This window comes from Schistocerca piceifrons, chromosome 1 (genome assembly GCF_021461385.2).
Source record: "Schistocerca piceifrons isolate TAMUIC-IGC-003096 chromosome 1, iqSchPice1.1, whole genome shotgun sequence".
Taxonomy (NCBI): domain Eukaryota; kingdom Metazoa; phylum Arthropoda; class Insecta; order Orthoptera; family Acrididae; genus Schistocerca; species Schistocerca piceifrons.
This window is the reverse complement of record NC_060138.1, coordinates 531577819-531599569: the sequence shown is the minus strand read 5'-3', so window position 1 is coordinate 531599569 and position 21751 is coordinate 531577819. Positions and strand designations below refer to the sequence as shown.

At 41.3% G+C, this 21751-nt stretch overlaps 1 protein-coding gene across 1 annotated transcript in view; it reads left to right on the top strand.

The window, feature by feature from the left end:
- Positions 1–21751, top strand: part of LOC124798773 (phospholipase ABHD3) — a 51762-nt gene that overhangs the window by 16602 nt on the left and 13409 nt on the right. Inside the window, exons 5-6 of the mRNA XM_047262306.1 lie at positions 11101–11280; positions 11372–11423. Coding sequence (XP_047118262.1) covers positions 11101–11280; positions 11372–11423 — 232 coding nt within the window. The remainder of the gene's footprint in view (positions 1–11100; positions 11281–11371; positions 11424–21751) is intronic.

Sequence of the window (21751 nt, the reverse complement as noted above, 5' to 3'; positions counted from 1 at the left end):
CTCGCTGTTTGGTCTCCTCCTCCTCATCAACCCAACCCCAACTACGAACTCTTCACTTCTCTGGAGATGGGTACACTGCTGCTAGAAGAGGGCAAGTTCTTTTGCATACTCTGTGCAGAATCGAATTGGTATCCTTTCAGCTGTAAAAGCCTTTTCTTTTTTGAGCAATTTCAGTGGTGTTTCTATCCCTTCATAACTTTGTTCGGCATCAGTTTTGTCATATCTGTGACTATTTAAAGGAGGAAATACAGTGCACTCTACCTATGTGAAACAGTTTTAGAAAAATACATGTAGTATTTTGGCCTTTTCTGTGTCATTCTATGTTTCAATGCCATGATGGTTACAGAGAGTCTGGACTGATGGCTTTGATCCATTTACTAAGTTAGCATAAGGCAAGAAAGTTTTTTTGGGATTTTCTGTGAAGTTGGTAGACAGAATTTCACTTTCAAGTTCATTGAACCTTCGTGTTTAGTCCTCCTTACACTAATTTTGGCTGTGTTTAGTTTTTGTTTGTCTGTGGTGTTTTATGGTTACATTTAAATTTGTGATTAAGTTCTCTTTGCTTTTGTAGCAGCTTTATAACATAGTTGGCAAAACACAGTGGATCTTTTTCATTCCTCACAATGTTTTGAGCACATAATTGTCTAAAGCTTGTTGTATGATTCTCTTGAACGTTTTCCATTGATGCAGAATATTGTCAGTCCTGGAGATGAAATTTTCATGTCAACATATCAGGTAATCAGAAATCTGTCTCTTGTCACTCTTTCTAAACAGAAAGAGCTTTCAACCTTCCTTTGTTTTCCTATTTACAGCCACATTCAGTGACACAGTAATGGTCTTATGATCACTGACTCCCTGTTCTGCACTAACTGAGTTGAAAAATTCAGGTCGTTTTGCCACCAGCTGGTGTATGATGATGTCTTCATGAGTCAGTTCTCTGATTAACTGCTCCAGGTAATTTTTGGATAAGGCACTTAGAACAATTTCACATGATTCCTTGTCCCTACTACCCATTCTAATGACTTGAGCCTCCCAGTTTATAGCTAAGTTAGAACCTGACTGTTATTATGACATGACCAGGAAATTTACATAAAATATTCTCCAGGTTTCCCTTCAGATGTTCCACCACTTATGCTCTTGAGGCAGGGGATCTACAAAAGCATTTGATGAACATGTTTTATCTACCTTTAACACTTAATCTTCACTCAAATTATTTTGTGTTCTGAATCTGTACAAATTTTACTCACCTCCGCCACCAACATTCATCTCCTCTTTGCTATACACATTCCAGTCACAGTTTAAAATTTCATTGCTAGTGACATCTGTTTTAAGCCAGCTTTCTATCCCTACTACTATGTGAGCATTGTTACCATTTATAAGTGGGAATATTTCTGGGAACTTTCTATAGATGCTCCTGCAGTTAACTAATACACTATTAATATTTTCTTTCTCCAATCTGCTATGATGACTGATACCTCCTTTGGACTCAGAACACATCTTATTGGGCCTGTGGAGGGATTTCTCTGTTCCAAAAAAACCCAAATGTGCATGCCACACACATTCTGTTACCCAGGTAACCTCTTCCTGTGCATTGCACATGATCGACTTGTTAAGTGGGGTCTACATTTCTCCAATTGATAGTGGAGGTTGAAAAATTTGCATCTAATATGATCGTACAATTATCTGAGTCTCTGATTTAGACCTTCCACTCAGCTCGAAACCAAAGGATCATGACTGGTTCTGGGAACAATGCTATAACACAATAACTGTGCTTCTACCCCATGGACAAGGCTAGCTGCCTTCATCAAATCCACCACTTGCTTGTAGGAATTGAGGATGGCTTCTGAACTCAGCATGAGGCACAATTTGCAGCTGGGTGCATTTTTGGCAGAGCCTCCTCCACATCTTGAAGGAGACCCCCTGGCAAGCAGAGTGGATACCGGCCTTCTTTCCTGACCTGCCCACTATTTCCCTGAGAGGCTCCATCACCCACCTAAAATTGGAGTTCTCAGTGACAAGCAATTCCACCCTCTATGTTTATAAAGACCTCTCAGGAAGATTGTTAACACCGCTTCATGGATGAAGAGGTATGTCAGTCCTCGGATCAAATCTTTCTGGTGGATTAATGATGAGGGGTCAGTGTGACAGGCAGCCTGGATGTGATTTTTAGATGGTTTCCCACATTCCACGAAGTGAATACTAGACTGGTTCCCATGTTCCACCTCAGACATTCTGGCACATATAATTTACTTTATACACAGACAGATTGAGTACACTGCTTCTGTCCTGGGGATCAATGGGAGACTTGTGGCCTTTGATGTTTGGTCTCCTTAAACATGTACTCAGCAGCACTTGCTTACTGTCCTCTTTGTTTTTTATGCTGTCTGAAAGGTGACTGTGAAAAAGTGACCACTGTTCACCAAATCTTCTCCGTTATATGAAGACTTCTTCTTGCAAGTGATAAACATTCCTGCATCTTGTGTTGTAATCATGTGTATCCCAGTTCAACAAAGCAATACAGTCTATTTTAACATATATGGGCAAGAACAGTTTATACATTTAGTTCTCTGAATGATTTTTTTGCAGGCTTGTTTTGTTGGTAAATTAGCCATGCACCTAACTACTTTCTTCTATAGTTTAACCAATTTTAGAATATTAGTATCTGCAACATATCCCCTTATTAGAATGCGATATGATAGGTGTTGGTAGATCAAGCCATAGTACATCATCTCTAGTGCACCTCCATTTACAGCTTTTGACATTTTCCTTATTTGGAATGTACTAGGACTTAACTTATTAGCAGATTTTATTGTTATGGTTCTCCCCAATAATGAACCTGTCGACAACACTACCCCAGTATTTATTACAGTGCACACCACCTAAAAGTGCGTGCCCAACCTCAAGAGTGACATCATTTGATTTAGCTGTTTTGTTTGTATTAAACTGCAAGTATTTTTTTTAGATTTTATAATTAAGTTGGTATGACTGAATCATGTTTTGGAAGAGTTGTGTTTTGAGAAACTCTCTCTTCCAGCTCTTCTCTTGAATTTGTATGCATATGTGACTTCATTGTCACTAACTGCTACAGATATATCATTTGCATATATTATAAATTCTGGGCAGCTCGTTCCTGGTGAAATGGACTGTTGTAGAACTCCTTGTTCCTATAAGATTGGCATAATGGAAACTGCTGAAAATCGTATTAAATTTTCTGTTTATTGACATATTTCTTTATACACCCAAAAGTCCTCTATAAAAGAACACCTGTATAGAATGCAAATGAGAAACATCCTTGCTTTTGTCACTTTCTCTAAAGCCTCTGTTAGTACCCTTGTGGCTTGCCTACTTTTACCCTGTAAACTTAATTTCCTCTACCTGCTATAATGTAATGGTTTCCTTCCTTCATTGATGCTTCACAGTTCTTAAGCACTTATCATAAATGGAGCCTCTTTTGTTGTTGCTACTGTTGCGGTATTCTTTGTTACTAACACCATTCTGGTCACTAATTGTATAGTGGCCCTCCTGTCCTATTAACCAGTTTGATTATTGACGGGTGTTAGACCACTCAAGGCAAACCAACAACAACCATAATTAGAGAGTTAAGAAAAGATTACTTGAAGGAAAAGCAGCTATTAGGAAACCACTGCTGCAAAAATATACATTTTTTTTTTAATGGGACAGGGAGGTAAACTCATTGACTGGTACATTTGAAAGTGTTTAGCAAGCATGAAAGATTAGTTCTATGTTAATTACTCTGGAGTTGGCAGCTCCAGTGAAAAGATACAGTTCTCTCCTTATCATGCCAGCAGACAGCATCATCCTCTTTGCTAAGGACATACATGTCAGACAATGGGCTGCTGGTCACTAAGTGTCTTGATGCTAATGTATTGCGATTAATGGGTGAGGATTCATGTAGACATTTCATGTGATTGTGATGGCAGACTGGACACATTAGTGATGTAGGATGTTGAACATTTTGTACATATCTTCTTGTGTGTGCATTATGTTTTAATTTTTCACACTCCTCTCATCTGTTCCTTTGAAGATATATTTTGTGCCACTAGTTGGAATCGGTAAGTTTTTTCCGCTAATAATAAATGCTGTTATTGACCACTGGAATTTATTACTCCCTCCCAGTTTATTGGCAATTCCCTTCTGCCTCCACTGTTTGTTATATTTTGTCTGTGTGAAAAAGTCTGTTTGCATATTTTGGGTCCACAGTAGAATTTTCATGAAAAGTTCAGGATAAAATCAAACATGCATTCGGTATTAGTAATTTAATTATTATCTGTGTAATACAATGGTTATCCAGAATAGATAAATCACAGGTTCGGACTGTTGCAGTATACCCAATGATCCAGTCATGTAATCACTTTGTGGCATTTTTTCATTTCATTTTCGACAATGCCCTAGCTCTCACATTCACTCGGGACTGGACTTTTTAAGCTTTTTGGATTCTGTTTGATGTAAGCATTCCTTTGACTTGATTTTTCTATAATTTGGGACTTATTTACCAGTTAACTGGGACAATATCTTTAATCATTTTGTAAATTTCAATTTAATACCAGATTTTCACTTATATTTTGGCAAATATTATTATTGTCTTACTTTGGGTCCTAGTAGTGCTCCACAACTTCTTTACAATGACACATGAGTCAATGTCCTGACTACAATCATTTCCATACTACGCCAATTTATAAATTTATACAAAGCTAATTTATAACAATAATGAAAATTCCTGGATGGAGCAGTATGCAAAATAAAGGAAAGGGAATCACTCACATGTAGTGGATTGATGCGTGGAGCACAGAAATACATCACAGAAAATAGAATTCACACTAGCTTTCGAGTTCTTTCCCGTATTTTTTGTAATTAATAAAAATCACACACATGTGCCTAAACTGGTTCAATGACATCACAGACAAAACAAACACTGTGCAACAAACACGGACAAACATGGGCTACCTGTTGTGGGTTCAGCCATTGTTTCTGCATTAGTAGTCTTGTAGTTATTAGCAAAGTATTAAGGAATGCATCCGACTGGCATTGACTCCATAAAGTTGTGAATATGGGTGGGTGGGCTATTATTTTGTGTCTGCATTGTTGGTGACAATTGTAAGGGGACAAAAATGTACCAGGTGCTGTGACTGTCTTTGGCTACGTAACCCCTTCTGAAATTCAGCAGGTGTCAAGGGAGAAATGTTGGCAGACACAAAATTTATGGTTGCATTGTGAAAGGATTTGTGGAATACAAGCATCACTCTACTTGCAAACATTTTAATTCTATTGTATATTGAATTGAGATGGGTGTACTTACTAAGACAGAGTATCTGTTAATATACATCTTATTAGTTGATTAATATGTAAATTAAAGGAAAGGCAACCACTCACACACAGCTGACTGATGTGTGGTGCATAGGAATACTCAACAAAATATAGTATTTACACTAGCTTTTGAGGACTTGCTCTTTCTCTAGCAAAACTGAACACATGACCACACAGACATCCAAATGTTTGCATCAGGGGCCATGGCAAGGTTGACTGTTGATTGGTAGAATACTGGGGACCTGCAATCAGTTTACAAAGGAGATTGCGTGCAAATCACTTGTGCAACCAGTTCTAGAATATTGCTTAAGTGTGTGGAACCCATACCAAATAGGACTAACAGGGGATATTGAATGTATACCAAGAAGGGCAGCATAAATGGTCACAGGTTTGTTTGATCCATGGGAGAGTGTCACAGAGATGCTGAAGGAACTGAACTGGGAGACTGTAGAAGATAGATGTAAACTATCCTGAGAAAGTCTGTTAGCAAAGTTTGAAGACCAGCTTTAAATGATAACTCTTAGGAATATACTACGACCCCCTACATATCACTCACATAGGGATCGTGAGGATAAGATTACAATAATTCTGCATGCACAGAGACATTCAAAGAATCATTCTTCTTGTGCTCCACACATGAATGGAATGGGAAGAAATCCTGATAACTAGTAGAGTGGGATGTACCCTCTGCCACGCATTTCATGGTGATTTGCAGAGTACATATGTAGATTATTGAGGATAGTTGCCTGAGCAGATGGAGATGGGGTGGGGGTAAGGAAGGATGTACTAGAGAAGGAAGGAGTACTAAGATGGTGTGAGGCAGGTATTTAAACAAACAAATCAATGGCTGCACAACAAGATTTCAGGAGTTCAGAGGGTAGAGCATGTAATAGGTAGAGGCGGGGGGGGGGGGGGGGGGATGATACAAGGGTGGTGATGAAGTGGGAGGTAGGGATGGAAAGGAGAAAGGAAAGGGGTGGAAAAGTGGGGAGAAAGAATATGCCTGCATGGAGAGGAGGGGAAGAGTGAAAGAAAAAGGCATTACACAATCTGGATGGTGAAGGATTGGTGGGGACAGAAGAGTGAAGGGAAAAGGTTAGGTGAGGCAGTGGGAAACATGTTAGCAGAGGGTTGTGCCAGAGGGACTGCAAGAGTGTTGTATGTGCTGGAGAGACAATTTCCACCTGCATAGTTCAGAACAACTTGTGCTGGAAGAGAGTATCCATGTTGCTCACACAGTGAAGCAGCTGTTGAACTCATTTGTATTGTGATTCATATCATATTTGGCGACTGAATGGTCAAGTTTCTAGTTTTCCACTGTTTGGCAGTGGTCATTCATGCGAGTAGACAGTTGATTCCTTGTCAAGCATGCATAAAATGCTGCACAGTAGTTGCAGCATAGCTACTATATAATGTGGCTGTTTTCACATGTGGCCCTGACTTTTAAAGGGTAGGAAATGCCTGTGACTGGACTGTTATAGAGATGGTGGATGAGTGTATGAGACTGGTTTTGCACATGGTTTGACCACAAGAGAATGAGTCACGGGGTGCAGGACTGGAGTAGGGGTGGAAAACTCTGTAAATTGGGTGGGCAGTGGAAAAGTACTTTATATGGTGTGGGTAGGATATCCCTTACCTTGAGTCATGACAAGAGGTAGCTGAAGTCCTGGTGAAGGAAGTGATAGAGCATCTTAAGGTCAGGATGATACAAGGTGATCAGTGGATTGCTGGTAGGTGGCCGGTTAACAGGTTTATTGGATAGAAGAAGCAATGGCATGGAAGATCAGTATGTAGAAGAGATGACTCAGATACTGTCTGTGAATAACGACTGTGGCAAGGTTATCGATATATTTCAAAATATCAGGGAATTACATACATATATCTTTTTTATTCTCATCCTGTGTTTTCAACCTGAGGCTGAAGTTAATCTGTAATTGGTTGATAGGATTATAGAATTAAAGGTGTAGTCTGATATTACAAAACTGTTGTACTCACCTATCATTAAACTTGCTATAAATTGAATGATATTTAACCCTTTGACTGTCATATGCAAGGCTTGGTGGCCGTGTCTCAAGTGCTACTTCACCACATTTCTCACCATGCATTGAGTTCTTTGTTCTTCCAAAGTGCTTGCCTTTTCTTGGCTTTGTGCTTTGTTCTGAGTTTGGGACTGAGACTGGGAGTAAGAAGTATCTATTTACACTATTTATTTACTGCAGTGTATAACAACATTGCAGCAAAATATGAAGATGTAGAATTGACAGAAATCACAAGATGTATTTTGAAACATCATCGATTATACTTATGGCAAACTACAAACTGTTGTAAAATGCTGCTGAAGGTGCTGTCATCGAACTGACAATGAATCCCTTGACTGTATGCTGAACCGGCATCTGTTGTATTTATAACAAACTAAAAAGTTTGGGGCAGGTCCACAAAAAATGCCAACACTGAGACAACTATGTTGATTAGTGTACATTGAAACACCTTCTGTTGGGTTTAGAGCAGTGGTGCTCCAATCAAACGAAGCCTGTAATTTACCAAACTGTCTGTGTCAAAACGTCTTCAGCATTCAGTCACACCAAAGGCGCATCACCACTGAACTGCTCTAACTGCAAACTGTAATGTAGGGATGGCACACTTCAACTGCTGTGATAGTTCATCACACTCAGAGTTAATAGAGATTACATTATTATACAGACATTGTAAATATCATGAAATATGCAGTTGTCATTGTCACAATTAATAAAATGTTTCCGGCTGTTATGCCACGGTCGAATGGCTTTCACCTTAAAACCCGGTATTTCATCCCCATCTGCAGAGGACATTTTTAAGGGGGATCAAAGCTTTGTTGGCTGTCTGATTCACACTCTTGCTTGCTGCTGACTACAGCAAAATTCCACATCCCGAGGTTCCGCGCAGTGGCGTGACGTCACATGTTTTGAATAAGCAAGCATAATTGGCCGTTATCGACTGCCATCATCCGCTGTTGCTATCATCCCGTGGTGGAAGACTGGTACGCATCTTCTTCAGCACCGGAATCCAAATGTCATTCAATTTCATGCCCTCCTCCTTCCTATTGAAATTTATGGGGTGTTTTGCAATCTCTATGGCCCCTCTGTTCATGGAATCCTATAAATTCCAGCTTTTTCCAGTGGTTGGCTAACATCGTTGGCCGATTTTAAGTGATCTTGTAACTTCCATGTAGGTGTGTAGATTACTGTGATGTTCCACTTTTTCAGGATTATTCCTCTGCGGCCAGTCACGTCCTTAATAAATGGCAGGAAAACTGTTAATTTCACCAGCTCTTGAGCATCGCTGTAATTTCTACGCAGTGGTCTTAAATGCTCCTATCACCTCAGTGAACAAATAATCATTCTTGAGGAATGCATTGATGAGATGTTCTAATTCTGCATCAAGCAGCTCTGGTTCACAGATTTCCCTTGCTCTGTCCATTAATATTCTTATGATGCCTCGCTTTTGTTGTAGTGAAATCCATTCGACCATGGCATAATAGCCCAGAACATTTTATTAACTGTGACATTTCCAGTTGTGAAAGTTCACATTTTACAGTTGTCACTGAGTTTTTCTACTTCCATAATTTAAAAAAATAGACAAACTCATCGTAAATACTAGGAGAAGAGGAGTGATGTGTGGGGGAGGGTTGTGAGGGAGGGAACGGAATGGGGAAGATAGAGTACTGGGGCCCCTCAGGACAGTATAATATATACTCTCTGACGTCAATGAAAAATAGCTATTAGAACAATGGTTGTAACACAAGTCAGTGTTCTTCTAACTTCCCATCATAAAGTGCATGTTCTGTTATACACACAATATTTCATCTTACATATTAATTTAAATACGATTAACTCAAGTGTATGTGATATTTCTGTTATTCTATTCCTTATTGTCTCCAAGAAACAGACATTTTAAAACATAATAACTTGCTTGGATTTTGTTACATGGATATTTCAGAGTGTATATTCCAGATTTGTAGGGAGCCTAAAAAATCAAGATATTGAATACTGTGTACAGAATAAATTAATATGACCTAAAATGCACATATCTTTCGTAAAGTTGTAGTATCAGATGGTCATTATTGTGAAACAAATTCTTGTTAAGGACCAAATATTGCTAAATACATTCAGAAATCTGAATACTGTCATCACTGTGTTTTAACCTTAAGCATTTTCTTGAATTGAAATTGATGCTACTGGATTGAGTATATAATTATTTCAGTTATTCCCAAAGTGACCATATAGTAGATTATAGAACATGACAAAGTTTTATTTTTCCATATTGCTATCCAACCTAATTTCTTGTCTTTGGGATATAATTATTAGCTTCAACACAGGTTTTCCATTAGTGCCAATAGTTTTCAATGTCAGTTGCGTCATTTTTCCCATACTCCATATGTGAATGGAACTGGAAGAAACCCTAATGACTGGTACAATGGGGCATACCATCTGCCACGCACCTCATGGTTACTGCAGAGTTTAGATGTAGAGGTAGATGTAGATGAAGAATAAGCGTTTTCTTCTGCCATCCCGTACATTTCCTCTTCAGTGAGGGCTTGACTTTGTTCTCTATCATGCCTGAGCAGTATAAGCTGTTGATAGTGGATTGTTCCTCCAAAAAATCGCAGAAAATTGGACTATGTGCACTACAAAAAAATGATTAACAAGATCTTACCAGCTGATAGTCACATTTTGAATTTCTTATGGGCAGATAATTGAGGGTGCTTCCACTATATACTTTGATGCTTGGACTCTTGCTGAAAATTATGTATCCAAGTTTAATGACAAGTTAAAATCCTGTACGAAAATGCATAACCTTCAGTACTGAAATGGTCTTTGAGTTCAATGCACAGGTGAAATCTCTCTTCTTTTTGATCAGTAATAAGTTCTCTGGAAACCTGCTTTGCATAAATCTTACTGTAGTTCAGTTTGTTTTGACTAATGGAATGAGTTGTGTTAAAATTTGCTTGATATTTTGGAGTAATTTTTTCAACTGTAACTCGTTGGTCTTCTTGGATAAGTGAATCAATAAGAACTTGCAATGTCAAAGCCTATGCTTGTACCAGATGGACAGAGTGGTGCTTGTCAGTTACACTATTGCAGCCACTTTTGAGCTTTTCCATCCACACCTAAAAACTCGCACAAATGATGCAACAACTTCCACATTGTTTATTAATCTGAGTGAGAATTGTTGATGACTACAATTTGTGAAGGATAAAAATTGGATTTTAGAATGCTGTTCTTCAAAGGAGACATGTCATCATAACTGCAACATTAGACATTAGGTTTACATAAATATTAATTGAACAAATGACTAACATTCTTTTCGAGATTGCCAAGTAACATGTACAAACTCTAAATTCTGTTCATTAGGTGTTGCTTTCACCATATATATTTGTCCATGTAATTACTGAACAACCTTCGTAGTTACTTTTTTTTTATGTCCATGCAGTCAGTGTATTAGCATTCTAAAAGGAGAGTAAAACTTGAGTTGATTCCAATCCAATGATAACGTTACTTTGGAAGTAATGTGAATGTTCAGAAGTCATTGATTTTTCCGGTATTGTTGTAGTATGATTACTGTGACTTAACACAAAATCCATTAAAATAACAATTATCTTCATTGCAACCTTTTGTTCACAATTCTCATAAAAGATTTGTTGTTTCAACCTAATTCTTATCATTAATATTTATTGCTTCAAAGTTTTCAGACAGACATACATTATTCAATTGATATCATGTTTTGTTCATAATACAGATTAATCCTTGGAAATTACTTGGCTGCAGAAGAATTGGCAGCACGGAAGAAGTTTGTAGCTGCTATGGTTATCTCAGTACCATGGAATGTTTTTAAAGGGTCTGAAAGCATTGAAAAACCCTTTCTGAATCTCATGCTCAACCGGCATTTGTGTGAGGGACTTTGTAAACTGATTGAAGGGTAAGGGCCATTTATAATAATCAGATTCTCTTAAGCAAAATGTTTATAGGGTTTTATTTCACCATAATCTTATCTTTTTTCCTTTTTGTAGGGCAGAAGAACTTGGTATTGATGTCCCTTGGGACATGAATGAAATTCGAAAGGTATGTAAAAGTTTAATGACAAGGGAGACCATCTTTATAATGGCATTCAGAAAATTTTCTAATACTTTTGATGAGCTCTGAATTTTCGTACACTGCCTGACAAAAAGTGAAGCAACAAGAAGAAATGGTTGGATGTCCAATCAATGTCATACACATACACACCACTGGATTGATTAGAGTTGAAATTCACTCCGACGCATACAATGGCAACCAGAGTGCATTAGTGTTGTTCATGGTCAGTGTTATTACCTGGCTTTCTAAGGTCTATAAGAGTCGTGAACATTATCAGCTGTCAAGTAATTACTGTGGACACAGAGATGTCCCATCTCTTATGAGACTATGCTATCAGCACCTTTCACAGTTTGAAAGAGGCCTCGTTGTGGTTCTTCATTTGACTGACTAGTGGAATTGTGCAGTATCCAGATTTGTGAGGCATTCGGATGTGACAGTTGATGTTGGATTGTATGGGCTGGCATAATCATCATTGAATTTCCAATTGACCATGTTTGGCCACCATAAAGGAAGATTGCCATACCATGCGCCAAGCACATCATAACCCCTTCATTTCTGTATGTGTCCTCCTAGAATAAGTAATGGACTCTCTGCAACATTGTGTGTCATCCTGCAGCATTGGTTGGAAACCTTAACAGCACATCACAAAGGACTGTGGTTAGTGTGTCGCCTTTGCTAGGAGGCATGGACTACTGATGAAGTGTCACATTATGTTCAGCAATGAATTGTGATTTTGTATGAACCGGATCTATCATCAGTGAGTATGCCGATGACCTGAGGAGAAATCTCATTCTTCCAATGTTTTGCAGAGGCATAGATGTGTTACTCCTGACATTGTGGTGTGGGAAGTCATTTGGTACAATACCAGTGCATGGCTGATACACTGATTGAACAACAGTACATTGTCGGTGTCCTGTGTGTTACCTCTCTGGCAACAGTATCATGGTGTGTTTCTTCAACAGGACAATGATCATCCACGTACAGCACACATCTCTGTGAACTGACTATGTTGTTGAGGTACTCCTGTGTCCAGCAAGATCCCCAGATCTGTCCCTGATGGAATGTGTGAGACAAGTTCGGGCATCAACTCCAACCCAGGGTATCAAGGATCAGTTATGACTGTTGTGGGCCAGCTTGCCTCAGAAGAGGATTCAACAGCTTTATAAGATGCTTCCCAAGCAAATCAGCACATGCATCCAGGCCAGAGAGGGTGCAACATCATATTGATAAGTGAACTCGTACTGCAAAGTTCTTTGTAAATTTGACTCCAGTTTGTAATCGCTGAAATAATATCACATACTCTCTCAGTCCATGAAGCTTCATTTTATTCCCTTCTCCCCTTCTGGGTGTTTCACTTTTCTGTCAGGCAATGTAGATATATGTGTACTATTATCACTTTGTCTTGATTTATTCATAAAAATGATGAATATAACCCTAGAAAAAGAGTTGTTGAGACATGGGCATCTCTGTCTGATAACACAGATTGGGGTGGTGGTGTTGGTGGTGATGTGTTCCAGACTTTATACAAGTTCCTTTCTGTGCCACTGATTGCAAAACCATAAGTACTTATACAGATGCTACTGGACACTGGTAACAATAACAGAGGTCCCCAAAATGAGATTGATTTTGTCACTGCAGGTGAATGGAGTTAGTGTAAATAAGTGTTTTGCAAAACTGGACTACACACTGTATCATCCCTCCATGTCCTGTGAATCAGTAGATTAAGATTCTTTTAATTTCTCAGTACAATTTTTCTCTGGGATCCTACTGTCGTTTTAAAATGGCAATAATCTACAGCCAGCAGTGGTGTTATAATCCTCACTTCAGGCTGCAACGTATATGGAAAATAAATAACTTCTCTAACAACAACATAAATGGTCATTTAGTCCATGAACCAAACAGGAATGATTTGTGGCAAAATAAACCACAAACTCATGATTTGTAGCACTAAACATGCAGTAAACAGTTGGAGCATTGCAGTGTCCACAGGTAGAGGTGAGACGGATAACAGCAACAGAGGCAGAGATCGCAGCCAGTTGGCCTTACATTTGACTTACTCTGGCTGCTCGTATGACTCTCCTGTGACATTGGCCTCCGCCTCACCACAGGTACCCACACCAGATGCGTGCAACATTGCACGTATTCACACGTGTGTATCACCAATCTGCACATCTGGTGTGGTTGCTGAATATGGCTCCTCTTCTTTCTCAATAATATTTTCTGTGTAGAAGATGGTATACTGCTTTCCTCTCAAAGCAGTCATTTGCATTCATTTAACTTCTGACTGTAGTTCATATAAGCTCACCAGACAAAATGTTAGTCACCCCAGTACAAGAACACACTTGTCACTTTGGATCAATGTAGGTGGTGTAGAACTGGTACCTGACAGTCCCGTTACCTCCAACTACTGACATAAGTCATGTCAGTGAAGTGGTGTGTGTGTGTGTGTGTGTGTGTGTGTGTGTGTGTGTGTGTGTGTGTGTGTACTAGTTGGTTGTAGGGCATCAGCACTGTAAGCTGAGTCAAAATGGAAATATGCTGAATGGCAGAAAGCAGGTATCATTTTTGGATGAGTTGGTTACCATACAATGAAAGAAATTGGCAAATTTGTTGTGCATCAAAGCAAACAATCCATTGTGTCTACAAGGAATGCAGCCATGTAGCATGGCCCAATGAGTGTGATTTTGCTTCATTTTCAAATCATTGATGGTGTTAAATGCACTGAAGGTGGTATTGTAATGTTTTTTTTGGATCCCCTTTCCCCCGGGCCATAACTCGGGGCCACTCATTCAGGTTACCATGAACATGAACCGGGTTCAAGACACAAGGGAATTAAAGCCATTAGCTGCCAGTGGGCAGTGATTTATAACAGTGAGCCAATTGAAAATTTATGCCAGACTGCGATTTGAACCCTGGTCTCCTGCTTACTAGGCAGATGCACTGACACCATGGTATTTGGACTCGGTGATTACCACAACTGCACGGACTATCCTAGCATGCCTCCCGTCAGACCCAAATTCTCAACTTCTTCCACACACTACTGATGTAGTGGCCCTGCTCATTAGCCTCATTACTTGAGGCATCTCACTGATTCCCTGACAGACATGTCTGAAAGAACAGACACCATTTTGATCCTGCAGCCACTATGAACCCAAGAGGGAGACCCAGGTTTGAATCCTGGTTCTGCACAAATTTTCCACTTGTTCCATAGATACAAATCAATAACCACTGGCATCTACATCTTCATCTACATGGATACTCTGCAAATCATATTTAAATGCCTGGCAGAGGGTTCATTGAACCATCTTCATAATAATTCTCTATTATTCCAATCTTGTACCGTGCTCGGAAAAAACGAATACCTATATCTTTCAGTGCGAGTTCTGATTTTCCTTATTTTATTATGGTGATTGTTTCTCCCTACGTAGATCAACATCAACAAAATATTTTTGCATTCAGAGGAGGAAGTTGGTGATTGAAATTTCATGAGCAGATTCCACTCCAATGAAAAACGCCTTGTTTTAATTATGTCCACCCCAAATCCTGTATCATTTCAGTGACACTCTCTCTCCCCTATTTCGGAATAATACAAAATATGCTGCCCTTCTTTGAACTTTCTCGGTGTACTCCGTCAATCCTCTCTGGTAAGGATCCCACATTGTGCAGCAGTATTCTAAAAGAGGGCTGACAAGTGTAGTGTAGGCAATCTTTTTAGTAGACTGTTACATTTTCTAAGTGTCCTGCCAGTAAAACTCAGTCTCTGGTTAGCCTTCCCAGCTTATTTCTTTAATTCCTCTCTGTCTTGATTCAAAAAGGCTGCAGGGTCAAAATGGTGTCTGTTCTTTTGGACATGTTTCTGTTCTTTTGAACATGTCTGTCTTCGACATCTTTGTGATGAGTGTGCTGTGAACACTCCCGTCATCCAAGATGACAGCAGTCACGTTTATAGGACTGCATGCTTATATTTCCTCTTCGAAAAGCAGTCAAACCACCCTATAATACTGTGACTGCCCCACTAAGTCACCTAACCTTAAGTCCATAGAAAATGTGTGGGGATCTAGTCATTGATGACTGGTTTGAGCTAGATATGGCAAACCTGAAGAAACTTTTGGGTTCTCTTCCTTGCCGAATTGAGACCATTATTAGCAGTATGATTCCTGGGAGCAACTCAGTTTTCCTCTGGTGTCTTTATGTACTAGTATGAACCTTCTAGAAAACTTTCATGCCACATACTTTTGCACCACTGGAATATGCAGAGACTTGTCTATGGAGACTTAGTTGCTGTGCTAGATACTTCTGTTGCTTAGATTTTCTCAGTAACATTTTTTACATGGAAAATGCTATTCCCTTCACAGGAACTATTTGTATTCATTTAACATCTGGCTGCAAGTCATGTCTGTCCCATTACGCAGTATTCTCATGTCCAATTATTCCCACAGTAATTCAAATGAAGTTGACAATTACTGTTCAATTCATTAATTAGTATCTGTTGTCCAAGAACCTCCATTATATACCTCTGGACTTGGAACCACTTAGGTGTCCGTGGCAGTTGTGTTGAAACAAGTAAGGAAATCGCCATAATGGATCCACTGCAACACACATCCTGAAAGATGACTTATAGGAGCAACTCAGATGTCATATCTCACAAAAGTGGGATACTACTGTCCACCCCAATGAACTTTTAATCATTTAAACTTCCTTTACAAAGTAGAGGTCATTTCTTCACTGTTCTCAGATGAACACTACAGTTTTATGTTGCATCACTACATACTACAGCAAGAGAACTTGGTCCAATACATCACTACATGTCCATACTCACTTAACCTGTGACATACACATCATCTCCATCACCTTCCCCCACCCCCCTACCCCGCACCCTCCAGGGGGCTCGCCACTCTGTGGCGGGTTCATGCTTGGCTACCACAGAGCCCCAGCCTTTGCAGTATTTTTTCCCTTCCGTGCTGCATGTCTATCCCCTTGCTATTCTTTTTCCCCTCCTATGGGGAACATGTCTGGGGTGTTATCGGGAATGTTCTGCATTCTTTCGCTGACAAGCGAACAGTCTCACCTTTGTCTTTCACTCCCTTTTCCTTTCTTTCTTTCCTGTCTCTTCTTGTTCCTCCACTTTGGTGTTTGAGGATTCTCTTTTTCTTCTTCCTCCCTGTGTGCTCCTGAAGGCTGGCCCATGCGTCTGACGCATAACAGGTGACTGGGTAATGTATAATTCCCAGCCCTGGGTCGACAGGTAGGGTTCGCACGTACCCCCTAATACAGGCCACGCCCAGGAAGGGGTGATTGCCTGAGCTGCAACCTTATGAAGGGCCCCCAGTTGGAAGGAGCACACCATCAGAGATGCTGACAATCATTGGGGATTTCCTCGCGATGAGTAAATCTACTTCCCACTCGAACATCTATAAAACATAAACATAATGAGGCTAATAATTCAAAGACTGTTCCTGCTGTACCACAGTTCCTCGTGGTTTCACGTACTGTAGATGGTCAGTCCTTCGCCACGGTAAATCTGTTTATTATTCAGAAAGGTGTAGATGCAATTGCTGGCCCTGCTCTTGTTTATGGAATGGCACTTTGCTTTTGGAAACCACTTCTGATTCTCAAGCACAACTGCTTGCTGCCTTGCTCCTCCGTGGTTACCTGTTCGTGTTGAGGCCCATAGAACTGTGAATTGTTCCTGTGGTGTAATTTACACCAGCCTGCTCGACGGTCTAACTGAGACCGAAATCCAATCTTACGTCTCTGATCAGGGTGTCATTGCTGTCCATCGTGTAATGAAAAAGGTAGATTCCTCCTTAGTACCCATCTGCACTCTTTCTCACCTTTGATAGAATGGTGCTTCTGTCCAAGCTCAAAGCAGGCTATGAAATTATCACCATCTGGCCAGACATTCCGAACCTGATGCACTGCTACCAGTGTCATCGTTTCAACCACACTTGAACATCTTGTCGACACCCAGCCACATGTGTCACCTGTGGTAGGGATGTGCACGAGGGCCATTGTCCACCTTCTTCTCCCCACTGTATCAACTGCAATGGTGGCCATGCCGCCACCTCTTCGGATTGTCCAGTGAGCTGTTCAGGAGATCTGGGTAAAGAAAAAGGTACCTTATCAAGTCACTCGCAAGTTACTGGCTAGTCACAAACCCTGCGTTCTCCCGTTTGGTACCTATAGTTCTGTTCTTGTTTCCCTTCGCTTAATGAAGGACATCACTATGCGGACATGTGACCTCAAATTCACCTCTGAGGTTGTGAAACCACCCAGCGTCATGGTAGCTTCGCCATCCCCCTGTCCAGCTGTGCAACAAGCTGTCAAACTCTCGCCTCAAGTGGCAAAGCCACCAGCTACCCCCTGGTAGGCCGGAAAGGACATGAGGAGTACTCCTGTGAAGACTTCCTCCATCCCTCCAGCCAAACAACACCCGAGTCTTCATCTAACCAGAAAGGCTCAAAGAAGTCCACCAAAGGTAAACGGTCTTCTCCTTCACCATCTCGAAGATCCTCTTCAATGGTGTCGCCACGTGATACCTTAGCCTGGCAGCCTCTGTGTTGCCAGTGCGCACCAACAACCATTTTTCAGCATTGGACTCCACAGACCAACCACACAAGTAAGCTGATGCTTCTGTGGACCCCATGGAGCAGGATCTTCCTGGTTCTGTGTCCTCTTCCCCAGCTGTTACTCGGCAGCCGCCAAGGTGACGCCCCTACATCTCTTCATCTCTTCCTCGCTCTGATTCTCCTGCAATGGAACATTCACATCCTTTGATCCCACAAAGAGGATTTATGGCTGCTTTTAGTGCAAAAGAGGTAGCTGGATTTCATTCACTAGTTCTTTTAATAGTTCCACACCTTCCGCTGTCATGTGGGCCAACCTCTGACGGCTCTCTGGAACCAAGATCCATTCACCAATTTCCGGCCTGATAGTAGCTGATGATGTTATCATGGACCCTAATTATCTATCTCCAACACCTTGGGCCACCATTTTGCAGTAGTTTCAAGCTCTTCCCACTATCACCCTGCCTTCCTCCATCAGAAACAGGAGGAGGCAGCTCGAGTGATACTCTTCTCTTCTCCGAATCGTGAATGCTACAATGCCACCTTTACTATGAGGGAGCTAGATCATGTTCTCAGGTCATGCTGATCCTCCGCCCCAGGGCCAGACGCCATCCACATTCAGATGTTGCATCACCGTTCCCTAGCGGGCAAGTACTTTCTGCTTAACTCATACAACCACATCTGGGCAGAGGGCACATTTCCTGGATGTAAGCATGAAGCCACCATTGTACCCATACCGAAGCCCAGTAAGGACAAAAACCTTCATTCTAGCTACTGTCCCATCTATTACCAGCTGCATTTACAAGGTGATGGAACAAATGATTCACGCCCGGCTAGAGTGGTGGCTCTAGTGTCACCATTTACTAATGAATGGACAGTGTGGATTTAGAGTGCGGCATTCTGCAGTTGACCATCTCATTACTTTGTCCACCCATATCATGAATGGTTTTCTGCAGAAATCCCAAACTGTGGCCGTGGTTTTCGATTTGGAGAAGGCCTACGACACCTGCTGGAGAATTGGTATCCTCCGTACTCTTTACACATGGGGCTTCCGCGGGCGCCTGCCCTGTTTTCTTCGGACATTTTTACAAGACTGAGTTTTCAGGATGTGTGTGGGTTCTGCTTGTTCAGAAACATTTATCCAGGAAAATGGTGTGCCTCAGGGTTCCATCCTGAGTGTCATCCTCTTCGCTATTGCCATTAACCCTTAATCCTATAATGGCCTATCTCCCACTGGGCCTCTCCGGCTCCCTTTTTGTTGATGATTTTACTATCTATTGCAGTTCTCCACAGACATGTCTCCCTGAGCAGCGTCTTCAGTGCTGTCTTGATCATTTTTACACCAGGAGCATCAACAATGGCTTTTGCGTTTCCACTGACAAAACCGTCTATGTGAATTTTTGGTGGCGCAAATGGTTTCTCCCACCATTTCTACATCATGGGCCTGTTACCCTTGTGTTCATTGAAACTACAAAATTCCTGGGGCTCATGCTCGATAGGAAACACTCTTAGTTCTCCCATGTCTCTTACCTGGCAGCCCACTGTACACAGTCCCTCGATGTCCTACGTGTCTTCAGTGGTACTTCCTGGGGTGCCAATTGAACCACACTCCTCCATTTGTACCGGTCCCCTGTCCGTTCGAAATTTGACTATAAGTGCTTTGTTTAAGCGTCTGCATGACTGTCCCTCTTACGCCGTCTTAACACTATCCACCATTGTGGCATCCGTTTGGCCACGGGTGCCTTTTACACTAGCCCAGTTGAGAGTTTGTATGCTGAAGCTGCTGAACTACCACTGTCCTACTGCTGTGACTTTCTCCTCAGCCAGTATGCATGCCGTTTGTCTGCCATGCGTGGCAACCCCTCCTATGCCTCCTCCTTGGATGATTCCTTTGATTGTCAGTATGGGGCATGTCCCTCTTTTCTGTTACCTCCTGGAGTCCACTTTTGGCATTTGCTTTGGCAGCTTAACTTTACACTACCTACAACTTTCACAGTGGTGGTGAACCCCTGGCTTCGTGAAGCGACCCATTTTAACCTAGGCCTTCATTCACTTCCTAAGGACACTACTCCAGCGTCAGTCTATCGCCTTCAGTTTCATGAGCTCTGCATGGAACTTCGCGATAGTACCTTTGCATACACTGGTGGCTCTCGGACCGACTGTGGGGTCGAGTGTGCCTTCATCATTGGCACCCGTGTCTTTTGATATTGGCTTCCAGCACACTGCTCCATATTTACAGCTGCATTCTTCACCATGTATCAGGCCACAGGGTACATCCAGCGACACAGGCTTTTCAATTGTGTCCTCTACTCAAACACACTCCGTGCGTTTCAAAATCTATGTGCGCAGTACACTGCCCATCCCTTAGTGCAGCGGCTCCAGGAAAACTGTCACTTGCTCACTCTTGGTGGAGCCAGTGTCATGTTTCTGTGGGTTCCTGGTCATGCCGGTCTGCCAGGAAACGAGGCTGCTGACACTGCTGCCCAGGCTGCAGCACTCGTACCCAGCCCACGAGTACCTGTATTTTCTCCGATCTCTGCATTGCCATCTGTCAGGAGGTGGTGTCCCTTTGGCGTCGCCAGTGGTCCTCCCTTCACGTGAATAAGCTTTGGCTTATTAAGCCTCTCCCAGCGTCTTGGATGACCTCCTCTCGGTCTTCCCGCCAGGAGGAGATTATTTTAACTCAGTTGCATATTGGGCACTGCCTTTTTAGCCATCATCATTTGCTAAGTAGCGCCACCCCACCACTTTGTACAAATTGCGTCCAAATTTTAACTGTCCGTCACCTCCTGATGGAATGCCCTTTTTTTTTTAACCATTTACATTCCAGCTTGGGTTTGCCATCTCATTTATCAGTTATTTTAGCGAATGGCGCGTGGACTGTCGACTGTGTTTTACTTTTTATCCCCTGAAGCAGTATAGTGAAGGCCATTCAATTTTTAGTTTTGGACCTCCATTTCTGTATAGTGTCTTTTCTGGCTCTTTCTCCAAGTGCTTGTTTTTAGCTATCTTCTCTTCTGTCAATTGGGATTGACGCATAGTGGTTTAACTCCTCCCTGTGTTCGTGTTCTATAGTTCTGACTTGGGCGCGTATGACCCCAGTTGTTTTTTGCACCCTAAAGCTAAACAAACAAAACAATCTCCACAGGTCACGGCCGACAACACAAGGAAGATGGTCCTTGTTTTAACCTTCCTAAGGGAAATTGGATATTGCCACTTGATTTACAACCATTTGTGTGGCACCATCACAGCCCTTAGACCAACTCTACCCCGTATTACCGGAAAGTTTTACTGTTTATTGGTTGGCTATAAGGATAGAAGGACTAATAACCATAATATTGAGTCTCTTAGAAATTATGTTCATTAACCCAGTATGCACCACATTCTGTAAACCTTTCATGACAGCTTACAAATGCATAACCAGCCACAGGCTAGATCTTCACTCTTGAAAATATTTGCCATGAGATCAGACAATTGTGTAGTTTGTTGGAGTGCTGTAGCTGCTCTGCTGTGCAAAGGATGAGTGGCCAGAAGATTATACATGGGGATTCTCCTTACCTGAGCCAACATATTTAAAATTTACCGTTTGAGATTAAGAAATCACAATTAAGGAAACTTGGCAGAAGACTCTTTATGGAGAAATAATCAGTCTGGAATAAAGGGACTGCAAGATTGCACAGGTCAAGCTTCATAATGAAATAACACAGTTCAGTACTGGATAGTATGCCAGCTTATGCTGAGTGGAGAGCT